General features: G+C 35.8%; 2 protein-coding genes across 2 annotated transcripts in view; one reads left to right on the forward strand and one right to left on the reverse strand.

Moving 5' to 3' along the window:
* Positions 1-16,421, reverse strand: part of LOC123531517 (E3 ubiquitin-protein ligase E3D-like) — a 53,439-nt gene that overhangs the window by 10,624 nt on the left and 26,394 nt on the right. The window lies entirely within an intron of this gene.
* LOC123531518 (uncharacterized) lies at positions 57-15,308 on the forward strand. The gene is made up of 2 exons (XM_045312561.2): positions 57-164; positions 12,841-15,308. Exon 2 carries the CDS (start codon positions 12,842-12,844, stop codon positions 14,894-14,896), a length of 2,055 nt encoding a protein of 684 aa, XP_045168496.2. The 5' UTR covers positions 57-164; position 12,841; the 3' UTR covers positions 14,897-15,308.

Consider the following 16,421-nt stretch of genomic DNA (forward strand, 5'->3'; position numbering starts at 1 on the left):
AGGTAGGTAACAACTGGCTATCAAAACAAGATTAAATGTTTGAGTTATCCTCTTGTTCAAACAGAAACAGGAAGTAAAAAAGGAAAGACCATAACTCTGCATTACAAACATCCGATCTGAAGAGGTTAATAAAAATCAGTTTGCTTATTTGAAACCAAACAAAGGTATGTAATTTCACACATTTAAAGTTATATTCCATGTGAATTAGTTAACAATTTTGTGGTTTCATTCAAAACAGTTATTTTATGGGGAATTGAGTATGTAGATTTCAAATAAATCAAAATTTTATTTAGTTCTTTTAGAGTTTTTGATTAGGTACAACCACACACTATACAAAGTTTAATTTCCAATCAATTTATTTATTTATTTTGTTGGGTTTAACGTCGCACCGACACAATTTTAGGTCATATGGCGACTTTCCAGCTTTATTGGTGGAGGAAGACCCCAGGTGCCCCTCCGTGCACTACTTCATCACGAGCGGGCACCTGGGTAGAACCACCGACCTTCCGTAAGCCAGCTGGATGGCTTCCTCACGTGAAGACTTCTACGCCCCAAATGAGGTTTCGAACCCACATCGATGAGGGGCAAATGGTTTGAAGTCAACGACTCTAACCACTCGGCCACGGAGGCCCTTTAATTTCCAATCAATATCTAAAGATTTCACAATAGTTTAAAATACAGGTTATGTTAAATGCGAACTGTTTGAATTTTTCATTATATTTAAAAAAAAAAATTGTTTGTTTCCCGACCTACACCAGATTTTTGCCCCGACCCTAAATGTTTTTATGGCCTTGGAGAATATTTTTTCAACTTTTTAACAAAAAGCTGCAAAACTGCACTTTTTATGTTTTAAACATGGTCAGTGATGTTAGAAATCAACTTACTGATGCTCTAAAGGCATAACCCCCTTATTTGTATTCATTTTTTGACACAAAAATAATTTTCGAAAAGTCTCGCTTAATAAAAAAAAAACATGAGCTGTCACAGCTCCCTCATGAAATTTATCTTCTGAATATTGTCTGAAATCTTCTGAAACATGTCTTAACATATGCTGAAACATTCTGAACAGAAAGTTGGTGTCTGAAGACTGACTGAACATGAATTCTGTCTTCTGAAAATTGTCTTAATACTTTCTGATTATTTCTGAATAATATCTTAATATTTAAGAAAATAGTTAAGAATAATTCAGACACTGAAATCTTCTGAATTATTGCTGAAACAAGGCTTATTGTTCAGTAACATTTTTCCGATATTATTCAGAAAGGGATCATTTCTGAATATGTCTGAAAACACGACTTAATATCATTTTTCTGAACTCTCTACTGAAATTTCCTGAAAGACTAAGAAATAAATTCAAGATATATCAGATGACCGATTTTTCTCAAAACTTCTACTGAAATGCATATCAGAAATAAGACAAGAGGACCATGATGGTCCTGAATCGCTCACCTCTTCCCACATGACCCAGTTTTGAGTATGACGTCGTTTTTTCTATTATTTGACATAGTGACCTAGTTTTTGAGCTCATGTGACCCAGTTTTGAACTTGACCTAGATATTATCAAGATAAAAATTCTGACCAATTTTCATGAAGATCCATTGAAAAATATGGTCTCTAGAGAGGTCAAAAGATTTTAATAATTTTAGACCTACTGACCTAGTTTTTGACTGCAGTTGACCCTGTTTCGAACTTGACCTAGATATCATCAAGATGAACATTCAGACCAATTTTCATACAGATCCCATGAAAAATATGGCCTTTAGAGAGGTCACAAGGTTTTTCTATTATTTGACCTACTGACCTAGTTTTTTATGGTACGTGACCTACTTTCGAACTTGACCTACATATCATCAAGATGAACATTCAGACCAATTTTCATACAGATCCCATGAAAAATATGGCCTCTAGAGAGGTCACAAGGTTTTTCTATTATTTGACCTACTGACCTAGTTTTTGACCGCACGTGACCCACTTTCGAACTTGACCTAGATATTATCAAGGTGAACATTCTGACCAATTTTCATGAAGATCTCTTGAAATATATGGCCTCTAGAGAGGTCACAAGGTTTTTCTATTTTTAGACCTACTGACCTAGTTTTTGACCGCACATGACCCAGTTTCGAACTTGGCCTAGATATCATCAAGATGAACATTCAGACCAATTTTCATACAGATCCCATGAAAAATATGGCCTCTAGAGAGGTCACAAGGTTTTTTATTATTTGACCTACTGACCTAGTTTTTGATGGCACGTGACCCAGTTTCGAACTTGATTTAGATATTATCAAGATGAACGTTCTGACCAACTTTCATGAAGATCTTGTGAAATATATGGCCTCTAGAGAGGTCACAAGGTTTTTCTATTTTTAGACCTACTGACCTAGTTTTTGATGGCACGTGACCCAGTTTCGAACCTGACCTAGATATCATCAAGATGAACATTCTGACCAAGTTTAATGAAGATCTTGTGAAATATATGGCCTCTAGAGAGGTCACAAGGTTTTTCTATTTTTAGACCTACTGACCTAGTTTTTGATGGCACGTGACCCAGTTTCGAACTTGACCTAGATATCATCAAGATGAACATTCTGACCAACTTTCATAAAGATCCCATGAACCAGAAATGTGTCCATGGGACACAGATGCCCCCACTACATGACATTAGTCAGGGGCCAGAACTCCTACAATACTGAATGAATCCGGATGCGAAACCCCAAGTGCACAACTACACATGCTGACCAACATTCCTGTAAACTTTGGTGATTCTAGGTCAAATACTTTTGGGGCTATGCGCGACACAACATTTAAATGACCAATTTTTAGCTAAGTCAGGGGCCATAACTCCTACATGACTGGATGAATCCGGACACGAAACCCCAGGTGCACAACTACACATGCTGACCAACATGCCTGTAAAGTTTTGTGACTCTAGGTCATATACTTTTGGAGCTAGGCACGACACAACATTAAAATGACCAATTTTTACAAAGTCAGGGGCCATAACTTCTACATGACTGAATGAATCCGGACGTGAAACCCCAGGTGCACAACTAACCATGCTGACCAACATTCCTGTAAAGTTTTGTGACTCTACGTCAAATACTTTCAGAGCTACGCGCGACACAACATTTTCGGACGGACGGACGGACGGACAAGAGCAAATCTATATCCCCCCCCCCCCAAAGTGGGGGCATAAAAATGTGACCTCTAGAGTGGTCACAAGCAAAAGTTTACGGACGGACGACGGACACCGCGCGATCACAAAAGCTCACCTTGTCACTTTGTGACAGGTGAGCTAAAACTTAGAGCTATCCGTAAGACACCACTCTTGAATTTTCTCAGTGCTTGACTCTGAATTAAAGCTTTTCTAGTAAAAACGTTATAACTTTAACCAAAAGATTTTAAGTTAAAAAGGGACATTACTGTCAAAATTCAAATCTGAGTTATGGGGATCTCCTGGACAGTGAGTCACCAGGTGTAGACTTTGATAGTATAACTATTTTAAGTTTCAAGTCAAAAGCTTTGATAGCAAAAGAGATATTTGACTATATAAAAAATTTCAACCAAAAAATTCTGAGTTAAAAAGTGGCATAAAGTCATTATTTTTACATTTAAATACATCTATATGTTCCTACTGATTTATTCTATTATGGTGCTGAACTAGAAAAGAAGAAAACATTTTTATTTAATTCTCAACAACAAATAAATTGATGTAAGTGTACTGGTTTCTTATTGAGGTTTAAATATTAAGTCATTAGTTGAAAGTGTTAGTGAATGTTCAGATACGTTCAGATACAATAAGAAAGGTTTCAGAAGTTTTCAGAAATATAATGTTCAGAAATATTCAGAAAAATGGTCGCTTACCAGGGGCGTAACTGGGCCTATTTTGAGAATACGCACGATTGCTAGGAGGGTTCGGGGGCATGCTCCCCCGAGAAATTTTTTTTCTTAGAACGTCTCGGGTGCGTTCTGGAGGGTATCCAGATGACGAATTTCAATATGAAAATCATACAATTTACAGTAGCAAATTTGATTTAATACCTATTTTTTTTATCTTTAACAGCCGATCTGAACCACATTATTATAGGCCTAAGTGACCAGAGAGGGTCCATCACTAGATCTTACATATCAAGTAATGCCCAACTGAATAGCAATGATTTTACGGCACAGTGTTGAAAATCATCAAAATATGCAGAACATTTTCCCGATAAAGACAGGAGTTAATTAAATACACATTTACACTCTTCAGTCGTCAGCAAGAAAAAACACAAAATTCCCCTGATTGACTATACATGTCTGTGGTCGACGGGCTCGTGTCGTATCAATGATCAGTGCGGCATTTTCTATTGACATTGTTATATATTCAAACACGGAAGTGCCAAACGTCGGCTTTTCCTTTTCGCAAATACGTCAACAACATGTTCTGCACCAATTTCCCGCTCTCTATAAATGTTCAGGAGTCCTAACCCGGACAAACGCTTTCTGTACCCGTTGTACTGCGCAGATAGGTTTTCACCCTTCTCATAGTGGAGAATGATCTTTCTGCGGTTGCAGTTGAGACTGACATCACTAATCGAATGATCAGACATTTTCTGATGCTTGGGTACATATCGGCCGCATACTCCAAGCTTCTCAGTGCATCCTATGTCCACCAAATGCGTCAACAATCAAATTCCCTGAGAAAGAGGTCTTCGGTGACATCTACTGGCAGGTTTGCACTGTAAAATTGGAACACTTCTTCTTTGCATTGTTCCTGTGAAAACGGACGTGACACCTTCAGCTAGGCTGAACGGGTCATCGTCCGCAGGGGGTACTACTTTAAGGTCCCTTAGGGGCTATGAGGATACTCAACCGTAACCCAGTACCCAATGGGGACATTGTAGTATGCTCAATTGAAAAAAAAATATACTAATAGCGCCTGCAGATACAGTGTACAGATACATCCATGTTGAACAGCTGATTAAGGGCATTAAAATAAATTTTAAATATTTTCGAAATCCATTTTGTAGCGATAAGTTTATCTACCATTTAATTTATATTTGAAAATAAGTCTATTTTTTATCATTTGTTTTACCGATATTTTTTTTAAAAGGCAGGGCAGGAGGAGGGGAAAAAAGAAATGTCCTCGATTGTAAAGTATTTTTACAAAATCTCAAACGCAGCCCTATTCAACATGAACTGAAACTACCAACAAGGCAACACTATCACCAAATGAAATGATGATTATTATTGAATCAAACTATAGCCACATCTCTGTTCACAAGGCAGACGCTGACAGCCAGAGGACAGACAGTAGTTGATCACAAAAACTTACCTGTTGTACCTGTGCTCAGTTGTTCTCAACATGTTCGAAATATGCATTTTTATTGTTCTTGTACTTTTATCCAAGAAGACTTGTAATTGCTCAGCATTTGGTGCCGAGTGGATGCTGGTTCAAATTCGGCTATAGCCCACTACATCTATATGTTAAGTGATTAAGGTCACTAATTGTATATTCTTACACAATGTCATACCATCAACTGTGGAACAAGGTTTGAATCCCAATGTTCAACGAACCCTATCCGTGGAACAAGTTGGCAGATAAAAGTTAAAGACAATCGTGATAGCTTTTCTTTTCTCGCATTAAAATATTTTTTTTTACTTTAAATAATAAGATATCAGCAATAAAAAATACACTTATATAGTTTACATTTTTTGATGATTTAAAGATGATGCATTAATAGTGCACCCCTTATAAATAAAAAAAAATCTGGAATAAAACCTTTTTGGCAGCAAATATGAAGGAGTCAGGACATATCTTGTTTTATCATATTCCAATCCATATTCAAGAACTCATCTTTTTTAATGCATATGATTTGTTCTTAAGCATTTAACATTATTTTCATGTAAAATCAGTATGGAACCTGTTTTCTGATATTCCTGCCCTTAAACTGTTATTTGATTTAAAAAAAAAAATACCACTTCACTTCACATCATTTTTGGACACTGAGTTTATTTTAGTCTTACTTTTTTTACTTTCCCAAATGTTAGGACAGGAGGGCTGGTAAAATTAAAGATAGAAAAATACTGGCGTAAAGTGTTTTGGAAGTCATAAGTTAAATCAAACTCTTGGGGAGGTACAAGATAACAGTTCTTAGATAAATTCTGCCGCTGATGCTTACTTGCTAGTTAGGCCTAACAATTCTTTTGTTTCCGGTAACATGCTTAAACAATAGGGTAGGTAGGTTGGAAATAGAGGATATTACATGAGTGTCTTTTCATATTGAATTTATTAAACGAGTTGAATAAAATAATAAAATGCGAGGCTCTGCCGAGCATTTTATCAATTTTATTCAACGAGTTTAATAAATTCAATGTGGAAAGTCACAAATGTAATATTCTTTTTATCACATGTTAGTTTTTTCTTGAGAAATATCAAAAAATTCTAAATTCCTTTACTATATCAACAAGTCATTTTCACCAACGTCTCCTATACTAAAAACGACGTCAACGTCAAAGCTTTATTACACTAGTGTATTATCGTTTTTATTTAATGGCTTTATTACACTCCCGCGACGTCAAACATGTGATAAATCTTTTTATTAAGTGAGATTTTTCGGAAATTATTTTAATGTCGAATAAGGGGGTTATACTTTAAGAGCACAGCAAGTTGACTTCTAACATCACTGGCCATGTTTAAAGCACAAAAAAAATGCAGTTTTGTAACCTTTTGTTAAAAAGTTAAAAAAAATATTCTCTAAGGCCATAAAAACATTTAGGATCGGGTCAAACATTTACGGTAGGTCGGGATACCGGAAACAAACAATGTTTTACGCCTTAGCAATGAGTTTTTTCCCTGTTTAAAACGTTGGTGTTTAACTCAGGGGATGTTTTTAGTATTTCGGCGAGCCCTTAGTATTCTCAAGCAATGTTCTGCTTCCCACACAAAATAATCGTCTCTACTATACAAGTAATTATCTGTCTATTATCTCAATTACCTCATGATACTATGCTTTCAAAAACGTAGGCGTAAGGCGGCAAAATGCCACAGTCAGCCATTTCAAACATTCACGGTTTGTTTAAACATGTGTTACATTTGGAATATACCGAGATACAACAATAAATCGATACAATCAAGGGTTATAAACAGTGACACGAAGTAGGTCTGCGGTCGGCTTTATGTGAGGGACTTTTTTATTTTGAGATAAAGAATTCAAGAATTCAGCTGTGATCGATAGGAATTTAATGCCTATAGATATAACCCCCCTTAAGCATCGATTTTTAATGCAGATTTCACATTTTTAGAGTTTTTATTTTTTGAAAATGCGATTTGAAAATGACGCACGTGCGTATTTGCGTATGCCTAGTTACGCGCCTGCTTACATCACTGAATAAAAAAATTGTTTGAAAAAGAAATATCAAACTTGTAGGATTGTTTTGATTGACAAACAATATTCCACAATATGATTATAGGGATAACAATTACAAGGGGTCATTATTTGTTATATTTAGAGTATTATATCAGTACTGATTAATCACATTGTCCATGTTGTAAGCTGCAGCAAATTTCCCGCTCTTTTTCTCAAAAATGGCTGCCTTGCAAGCTTTATTTTGGTTTCAAGAAGGATTTGTTTCATTGTTACATGTAGATAGCAGCACAGTCTATAACAGTCAACTTTAGATGCAAACTACCCTTTCATGCAATCATTTGCAAAACTTAAGTACAAGAGGTTGGCAGTAGTAGTTGCATTTTCATCTGAAAGTTTGGTAAACACCAAGAAGAAGAAGATATGTAAGTTTTAACAAATGTTTGAGCAGGTCAACTTAAAAGATAAAAGAAAATTAATGAAACAAGAAATCTAGCTAAGTTACTTGGCATTTTGAAGTGGCAAAACAAACTAATTATCAATGAACAGTAACAATAACGGTAACTGTGGGCTTACAGCCAGTCCAAATTGGTTGAAAATTGTGCCAATTTAATCTGAACATTTCTGAATATTTGCTGAACATTTCAGAATTGATGTCTGAATATCTCAGAAAATACTGGCTGAATATATCTGAACTTTTGGCTTTATCAAATTGTATACCGGAGCTTTTCATCAGTGTGGGTGTCCCCATCAACAAGTCTTTGCAAAAAAGGTTTCTCCAAAACTGCTTGGTCAAATGTTTTCAAACTTCACACACATGTTTGGCATCCTGAGATGACCTTACACTGTGGTCAAGTTACATATTGTGAAACACCATTTGTTAAAATTTTATAGTATTGTGAAAAAAATGCATGTATAGTGTACTGATATTTCATTAAACAGTGCATGCCAGTGCTCTGTCCAACTTTATCACATATTTTACTTTTTGACACAGGTCTTCCAACTGCATATCACCCAGTTTGCACATTATAATTGAATATTGTGAATGCAATGACCCTCATAACATGGCATCTCATACTTTTTTGTTTTCAGAAATATTCAGATTTTTTTCAGCAATTCTTCAGAAACATGTCTGAATTCATTTTGAAAACATCTTCTGAATTTGTCTGAACAGAAATCTGAAAAAAATACTGAATGAAGTCTGAATTTGTACTGAAGTGGGCCAATTTCAAACATTATTCAGACTTTCTGTTTTCAGAAATATTCAGATGTTTTCAGCAATTCTTCAGAAACATGTCTGAATCCACTCTGAAAACGTATTTTGAATTTGTCTGAACAGAAATATGAACAAATACTGAATACATACTGAAGTGGGCCAATTTCAAACATTATTCAGACTTTTTGTTTTCAGAAATATTCAGATGTTTTCAGAAATTCTTCAGAAACATGTCTGAATCCATTCTGAAAATGTATTCTGAATTTGTCAGAACAGAAATCTGAACAAATACTGAATGAAATCTGAATACATACTGAAGTGGGCCATTTCAAACATTATTCAGACAATTTTTTCAGACAATATTCATATGTATTCAGCCATTGTTCAGACAGCAGTTCAGTCAATATTCAGAAGATAAATTTCATGAGGGAGGAGACAGCACGCTCGACTATTTCGATGCTGGATAGTGAAACTGGGCACATCTGAGGAAACTAGAGCTGTCACTGGAGTGTTTAATGACTCCAATTGTGGATGAAGATATTGCACAATAGCCTGAGTCTATGTCAAAAATATCAACTTAAAGTAATAAGAAAGGTAAAGGTAAAATGTATCAAAACACTATATCAGTATATCCTAAGCAAAAAGGGGCATAATTCATAAAATATTGGTGCCAGAGTTATGCACCTTGTGTCATATGGTGTGGGTGATGATGTTGAACAACTATTTTAAGTTTAAATCAAATCCATTCAGTAATAACAGAGACAGAGTGAAAGTGCATTAAAACTTCAACCTAAAATTCTAAGTAACAAGGGGGAATAATTAATGAAAATTTGGTGCCAGAGTTATGCACCTTGCGTCATATGGTGTGGGTGATGATGCTGAACAACTATTTTAAGTTTGAATCAAATCCATTAAGTAATAACAGAGACAGAGTGAAAGTGCAATTCTAAGTAAAAAGGGGAAATAATTCATGAAAAACTGGTCCCAGAGTTATGCACCTTGTGTCATATGATAAAGGTAATGATGTTGAACAATTGTTTAAGTTTGAATCAGATCCATTCAGTAATAACAGAGATAGAGTGAAAGTGCATAAAACTTTAACCTGAAATTCTAAGTAAAAAGGGGAATAATTCATGAAAAATTGTGCCAGAGTTATGCATCTTGTGTCATATGATGTGGGTGATGATGCTGAACAATATTTTAAGTTTGAATCAAATCCATTCAGTAAAAACAGAGGTAGAGTGAACGTGCACCAAAACTTTAACCTGAAATTCTAAGTTAAAAAGGGGGAAATAATTCATGAAAAAATGGTGCCAGAGTTATGCACCTTGTGTCATATGGTGTGGGTGATGATGTTGAACAACTATTTTAAGTTTAAAATCAAATCCATTCAGTAATAACAGAGACAGAGTGAAAGTGCATCAAAACTTCAACCTAAAATTCTAAGTGAAAAGGGGGAATAATTAATGAAAATTTGGTGCCAGAGTTATGCACCTTGCGTCATATGGTGTGGGTGATGATGCTGAACAACTATTTTAAGTTTGAATCAAATCCATTAAGTAATAACAGAGACAGAGTGAAAGTGCAATTCTAAGTAAAAAGGGGAAATAATTCATGAAAAATTGGTCCCAGAGTTATGCACCTTGTGTCATATGATAAAGGTAATGATGTTGAACAATTGTTTAAGTTTGAATCAGATCCATTCAGTAATAACAGAGATAGAGTGAAAGTGCATAAAACTTTAACCTGAAATTCTAAGTAAAAAGGGGAATAATTCATGAAAAATTGTGCCAGAGTTATGCATCTTGTGTCATATGATGTGGGTGATGATGCTGAACAATATTTTAAGTTTGAATCAAATCCATTCAGTAAAAACAGAGGTAGAGTGAACGTGCACCAAAACTTTAACCTGAAATTCTAAGTAAAAAGGGGGAATAATTCATGAAAAAATGGTGCCAGAGTTATGCACCTTGTGTCATATGGTGTGGGTGATGATGTTGAACAACTATTTTAAGTTTAAATCAAATCCATTCAGTAATAACAGAGACAGAGTGAAAGTGCATCAAAACTTCAACCTAAAATTCTAAGTGAAAAGGGGGAATAATTAATGAAAATTTGGTGCCAGAGTTATGCACCTTGCATCATATGGTGTGGGTGATGATGCTGAACAACTATTTTAAGTTTGAATCAAATCCATTAAGTAATAACAGAGACAGAGTGAAAGTGCATCAAAACTTTAACCTAAAATTCTAAGTAAAAACGGGAAATAATTCATGAAAAATTGGTCCCAGAGTTATGCACCTTGTGTCATATGATAAAGGTAATGATGTTGAACAATTGTTTAAGTTTGAATCAGATCCATTCAGTAATAACAGAGATAGAGTGAAAGTGCATAAAACTTTAACCTGAAATTCTAAGTAAAAAGGGGAATAATACATGAACAAGAGCTGTCTCCATAGGATGACACATGCCCCGGATGGCACTTTAAATGAATAGTTATGGCCGATGTTAGAGTTTAGGACCTTTGACCTACGGAGCTGGGTCTTGCACGCGACACGTCGTCTTACTGTGTCACACATTCATGCATAGTTATTTTAAAATCCATGCATGAATGACAAAAATATGGACCTGACACGCCCATCAATGCACTATCCTTTAATGTCTAAGTGTGACCTTGACCTTTGAGCTACGGACCTGGGTCTTGCGCATGACACGTCGTCTTACTGTGCTATACATTCATGCCAAGTTATTTGAAAATCCATCCATCGATGACAAAGATATGGACCGGACACGCCCATCAATGCATTATCCTTTAATGTCTAAGTGTGACCTTGACCTTTGAGCTACGGACCTGGGTCTTGCGCATGACACGTCGTCTTACTGTGGTACACATTCATGCCAAGTTATTTGAAAATCCAGCCATCGATGACAAAGATATGGACCGGACACGAAAAATGCAGACAGACCGACAGACTGACAGACCGACAGACAGACGGTTCAAAAACTATATGCCTCCCTACGGGGGCATAAAAATTGTGCCAGAGTTATGCACCTTGTGTCATATGATGTGGGTGATGATGCTGAACAATATTTTAAGTTTGAATCAAATCCATTCAGTAATAACAGAGGTAAAGTGAAAGTGCACCAAAACTTTAACCTGAAATTCTAAGTAAAAAGGGGAAATAATTCATGAAATATTGGTGCCAGAGTTATGGCCCTTATGTCAGATGATGTGGATGATGATGAGGAATAAGTATTTCAAGTTTGAATCAAATCCATCAAGTAATTACAGAGATAAGTTGAAAAAAGAGAAAGTGTAAAAAAACTTTAACCAAGGTGGGGACGCGGAAAGACGCCGACGCCAGGGCGAGTAGGATAGCCCTCCTCATACTTCGTATAGTCGAGCTAAAAAAAATAAAAAAATTCCAGCCTACCTACCCTAATTTTTTTTAGCATGTTACCAGAAACAAATTTTTTTTTTGGCCTTATATGATCAATAGTAAAATCTGTAAGAAGATCCTTTGGAAGCATAGAATGCAACCAAGCAGAATAATAGCAGAGAGACTTGGTTTGAGTGAGTCTGTTCATGAGAGGTAATGGAAAATGCAACACGTCTCTACCCCTGAGCACCAGCTTAAGCGGAAATCTATTACACTGGTACTGAATGGACACCATGATCCCAAACGACCAGAAAATATAACAATACTGAATCCAGGTACAGGGACAACATATAAAGATGACATTTATCTAAAAGGGCAAATGGTTATTTTTAGCCCACACCCATCATCTGTCTATTGCCCACACTTTTCATCAAAGAAAAACTCCACACAAATGTTGGCAAACCACTATGAGTACTTTTCAAATTATTCTGGTTCATATAATACTCTAAAATCATTTAATTTCATGGGCATGAAATTTCGTGGTTTTGGTCAAAATGGCAAGTTCGTGGGAATAGGAATTCGTGGATTTCAACTTTTGAACATAAAATGAATGGGAACTTTACTTGTTTGTTGGGATTAAATTTCATGGATTGACTAAACCATGAAATCCACGAAAATTTGCCCCCCACGAATATTAACAATTTTACAGTTATGGCCCCTCAGTAACACATGATCCAGTGATAAGAATCTGAGAGAGCGAAGTGCTGATTTTTCACACAAGTCTTAAAGCTACATCACATTCCATATATAGCAATGAGAATCACCTTATCTGGATCTGCATACTTCCTTTACGATTTTTTTTTCTGTATTTCTTAGTCAGTTACTGCTTTACTTTCAGAATGTTTCAAGCACCAGAGTACATCGAGTCAGTGTCAGTATTACTGTCAGATGTTCTTTCTGATATAGGAGTAGATGAGAGGATTGTACTTAAGAGAAGAAGGGCAGCTTTACTTGCTGAATCTATGGAAACAAGATCAATACAACTACAGGGTGACAATGCTACAGCATACTGCTTTGGCAGCCAGTCAGAGGGCACGACAACACTGCAACTTGATTCAGACATTGATCAACTATGGTGTTTCAATGACTATAATGTGATACAAGATAGAAGTGACTGGAAACCAGGTGTAGCAAATTATCTGATGATCCAGGATGATACTGTATCACCTGGCTATTGTCTTCTGCAACGTCTGAGAAATGATACTCCACTTCCGTATCATACTTTTCATGATAAATATTTTTCCAGTAAAAGAAAAGGAAAAGTATTGGGTGAAAGAAAAGGAAAAATATTGATACAAAATACATTCTTGTCTGCAGTAGCAGGTGCTGTCCATGGAGGAGTAAGACACGGTCCAGCACAAACATTACCAGAACAACCTGGGCACAGCAATGTGGACATTGTTCTTGCTTTCCACTGTAAATCCTGGCCTCTACAAGCAAGGCAGTGGCTAGACTGGCAAGGTGTGGGTCAGTGGCCTTCAGCTGACATGAGAAGATACTGTGGCAGTACTGGATGTTTCCTCGTTGCTGTTGGAAGCAAGGGCAGTCAACACGAGGAACTTGAATGGAGAATATCAACATCCCTAGCAGAAAGATGCTTGATGTTCAATCTCAATATTACACAGATCCGATGTTATGTCTTGATGAAGATAATATTGAAAACCTTTATCAAGCCATATTTTGAAGATACCATTTCAAGTTTCATGTGTAAAACAGTTATGTTTCACTGTATTGCAAATACACATTCAAACATCTGGAAAGAAAATAACATACTTGGGTGTCTGTCATTGTGTTTATTTGTCCTACACAACTGTATTTTGAATGAAAATTGTCCACACTTTATCATGCCTGGAAACAATTTGATGAGAGGAAATATACCACACACAGATAAACCTTATATTCTGCAAAAAATATGTGATGTTGTAAGTGGTAGGTGTATAGCATTATTGGAGATTGAGTGTGCAAGTCTTGGTTTAAGGCTTCAGCTTAAAATGAATAATTTAAGCTCATTCAAATCAAGTGATATTGTTTCAGGATATATATTAAAGACACTTGCACGTGAAACTGATTTTATCATAAGGTCTTGTATAATTTCTATCAGCAACAGTAGTAACGAAGAAGCTGTACAAACACTGCTGAAGTATATTTTTAAATTAGTTGATACTTCTCATCACTGTGTAGGAGTGGACAAAACAGCATGCCGTCTTTTTGCACAAAGGTTCTGTACATCCCTGGGATCTGCCCTAGCATCCCACAGCATTCATTTGGACAATGCAGTATCAGCAGAAGCTCTCACCTGGATCACCTTGGGTTTGAACACAGACGTTTCATCTGGTAAACTGAAGCTTGCATCAATCTATTACTGTGTAGGGAATAATCGGAAAACAGAAATTACACTTAGGAATATTGAAAGAAGCTATGACCTAAACACTGTTGAGCCTATTTGTGGTTGCCATCTTTACATCAATCAAGCTCCAAGAAAAGGATTTAACACAGTATCTAATGATCATAATGAAGAAGCTATACAGCACATTACAGCATTCTGTGTTAAATTTCTGCCATATGAAATAAAATGTGTTCCACATGAACTACAGTATGAAATGTTTAGATCTTCGAAAGACACTCTACATTTCAGACCCCCAGATGACTACTGGATAAAATTGACTGTGGTTGATTCTCTCCCTTACCTCTACTTTCTACAATACAAGACCTATAGATGTCTTGGGAGACAAGATGAAAAGAAAAGAGCACTATCTACCCTTCTCAGGACAATTGACCGAGAACCAGATCTTGGACACAGGGAAACAGCCTTAAATTTACTAGGACAATGCATGGAACAAGAGGACCGGGCTGAAGATGCTTTGCGCTGCTATTTATTATCCTTAAGGAGGTAGGTTACCTTTATATTTGTATGTGCGCATGTCCAACCGGAAGCTAGCGTGACGATTTACGACGACGTTTACGACAAACTAAATGTCTTTGTATATTCATTCTTCTGAAAACAAATCATAGACCTGTCTTCGATCTGACGCTTTATGGTTAAATAATGCAGAAATAATGAATAAATTGCCGCAGAAACGCTTCAAAACAATGTTGCCTTAAAATGACGTCATTGACGTCATGACGTTACGTGTCAGTTACCGCGCAAAATTAACAGCTTTTATCTTGAAAGTACGTAATTCTGTGCATTTTCTTTATTCAAACTATTTTCAAATAACCATTATTTGCTGAAATATTTTTTATGAGTCTTTTGCTCTGAATAATAATCAATATTTTGCTTCTTTTATGTAGTTATATTGAAATGTTATGCGGATGTAAGAAAATGGATGATGGTAACCAATATTATTTGGAATATAGTTGGGTGAGAGGTTACTTGTAACGGCCATTTTCAAATAAAAAATCTAGCAGTTTGATTTGTAATACCTATTTTACAGGTTCCGTTGATAATTTGTTACTTTATACTAAAACTAAGATCTAAAATTGTTCAAATTTCAGTAGAAAATTGTGGTTTCTTGAATTGAATTGATGTTACCATGGAAACGAAGCCCGTGACCTATGTATCTAAATGTAAAATTCAAAAGCGTTGACACTTGTCTATTTAAGAAACACGCTTCGGCTTTTTATTTTCATTTCAACAATATCCATGAGAATAATAGTAGCATGCTGAACGATTTTCCATGAAAAATGCCAGACGAGGGGGTACTGCTGTAAGTATTCTAAGCTTAGAAATTTGTTTGAATAATGCAGATTACACGAAAATATAACTTACGTTAGAAATAATATGTTTTAAAGCTACATCAACTAGAAAGATAATCTTATTCAATATCATTTATATAGAAATTACGACAAAAAGCAAGATATAAGCCATTTTAAACATCTCTGTTGCCATGGTTACTTTAAACTTTAAGAAAAATAGTGTACCATGTATAGTGCTTGGTATTTTGCTAATAATATTACCCAAATATTCAATGTTGGTCATTAACAGAATGGCACTGAAGCCGTCGAAAACCCCTATTTTTATACATAGTGTGTTTAAAACTGGGGAGAAAATGCGTTACCATGGAAACACGAGCCCGCGACATATACATTTTAAGCTTATCTTAGAAAGCTAACGTGCATACTAGTAAAATTATAGATTATGTTGACTTCTACGGATATCAATGAAACTAAAATACACCGAAAAGTGTTAAATATCCGTATTTTCCTTCTTCTTTCAATATGAAATACCTTTGGATGGTCATGTTCTTCAAACCTGGATAAAAATTGAACTTGAAGGGACAGGGACAAACGAAACTGAGATTTTAGCAGTTAAAACTTCATATTACACGAAATACAAAAAGATGCTGCGGTTCAACTAATTTGAATTTACCCTTGTAACAAGGTAACCTACCTCCTTAAAGCTAAGGGAGAGATACAATG

Source organism: Mercenaria mercenaria, chromosome 11 (genome assembly GCF_021730395.1).
Source record: "Mercenaria mercenaria strain notata chromosome 11, MADL_Memer_1, whole genome shotgun sequence".
In the NCBI taxonomy this organism is placed as follows: Eukaryota; Metazoa; Mollusca; class Bivalvia; order Venerida; family Veneridae; genus Mercenaria; species Mercenaria mercenaria.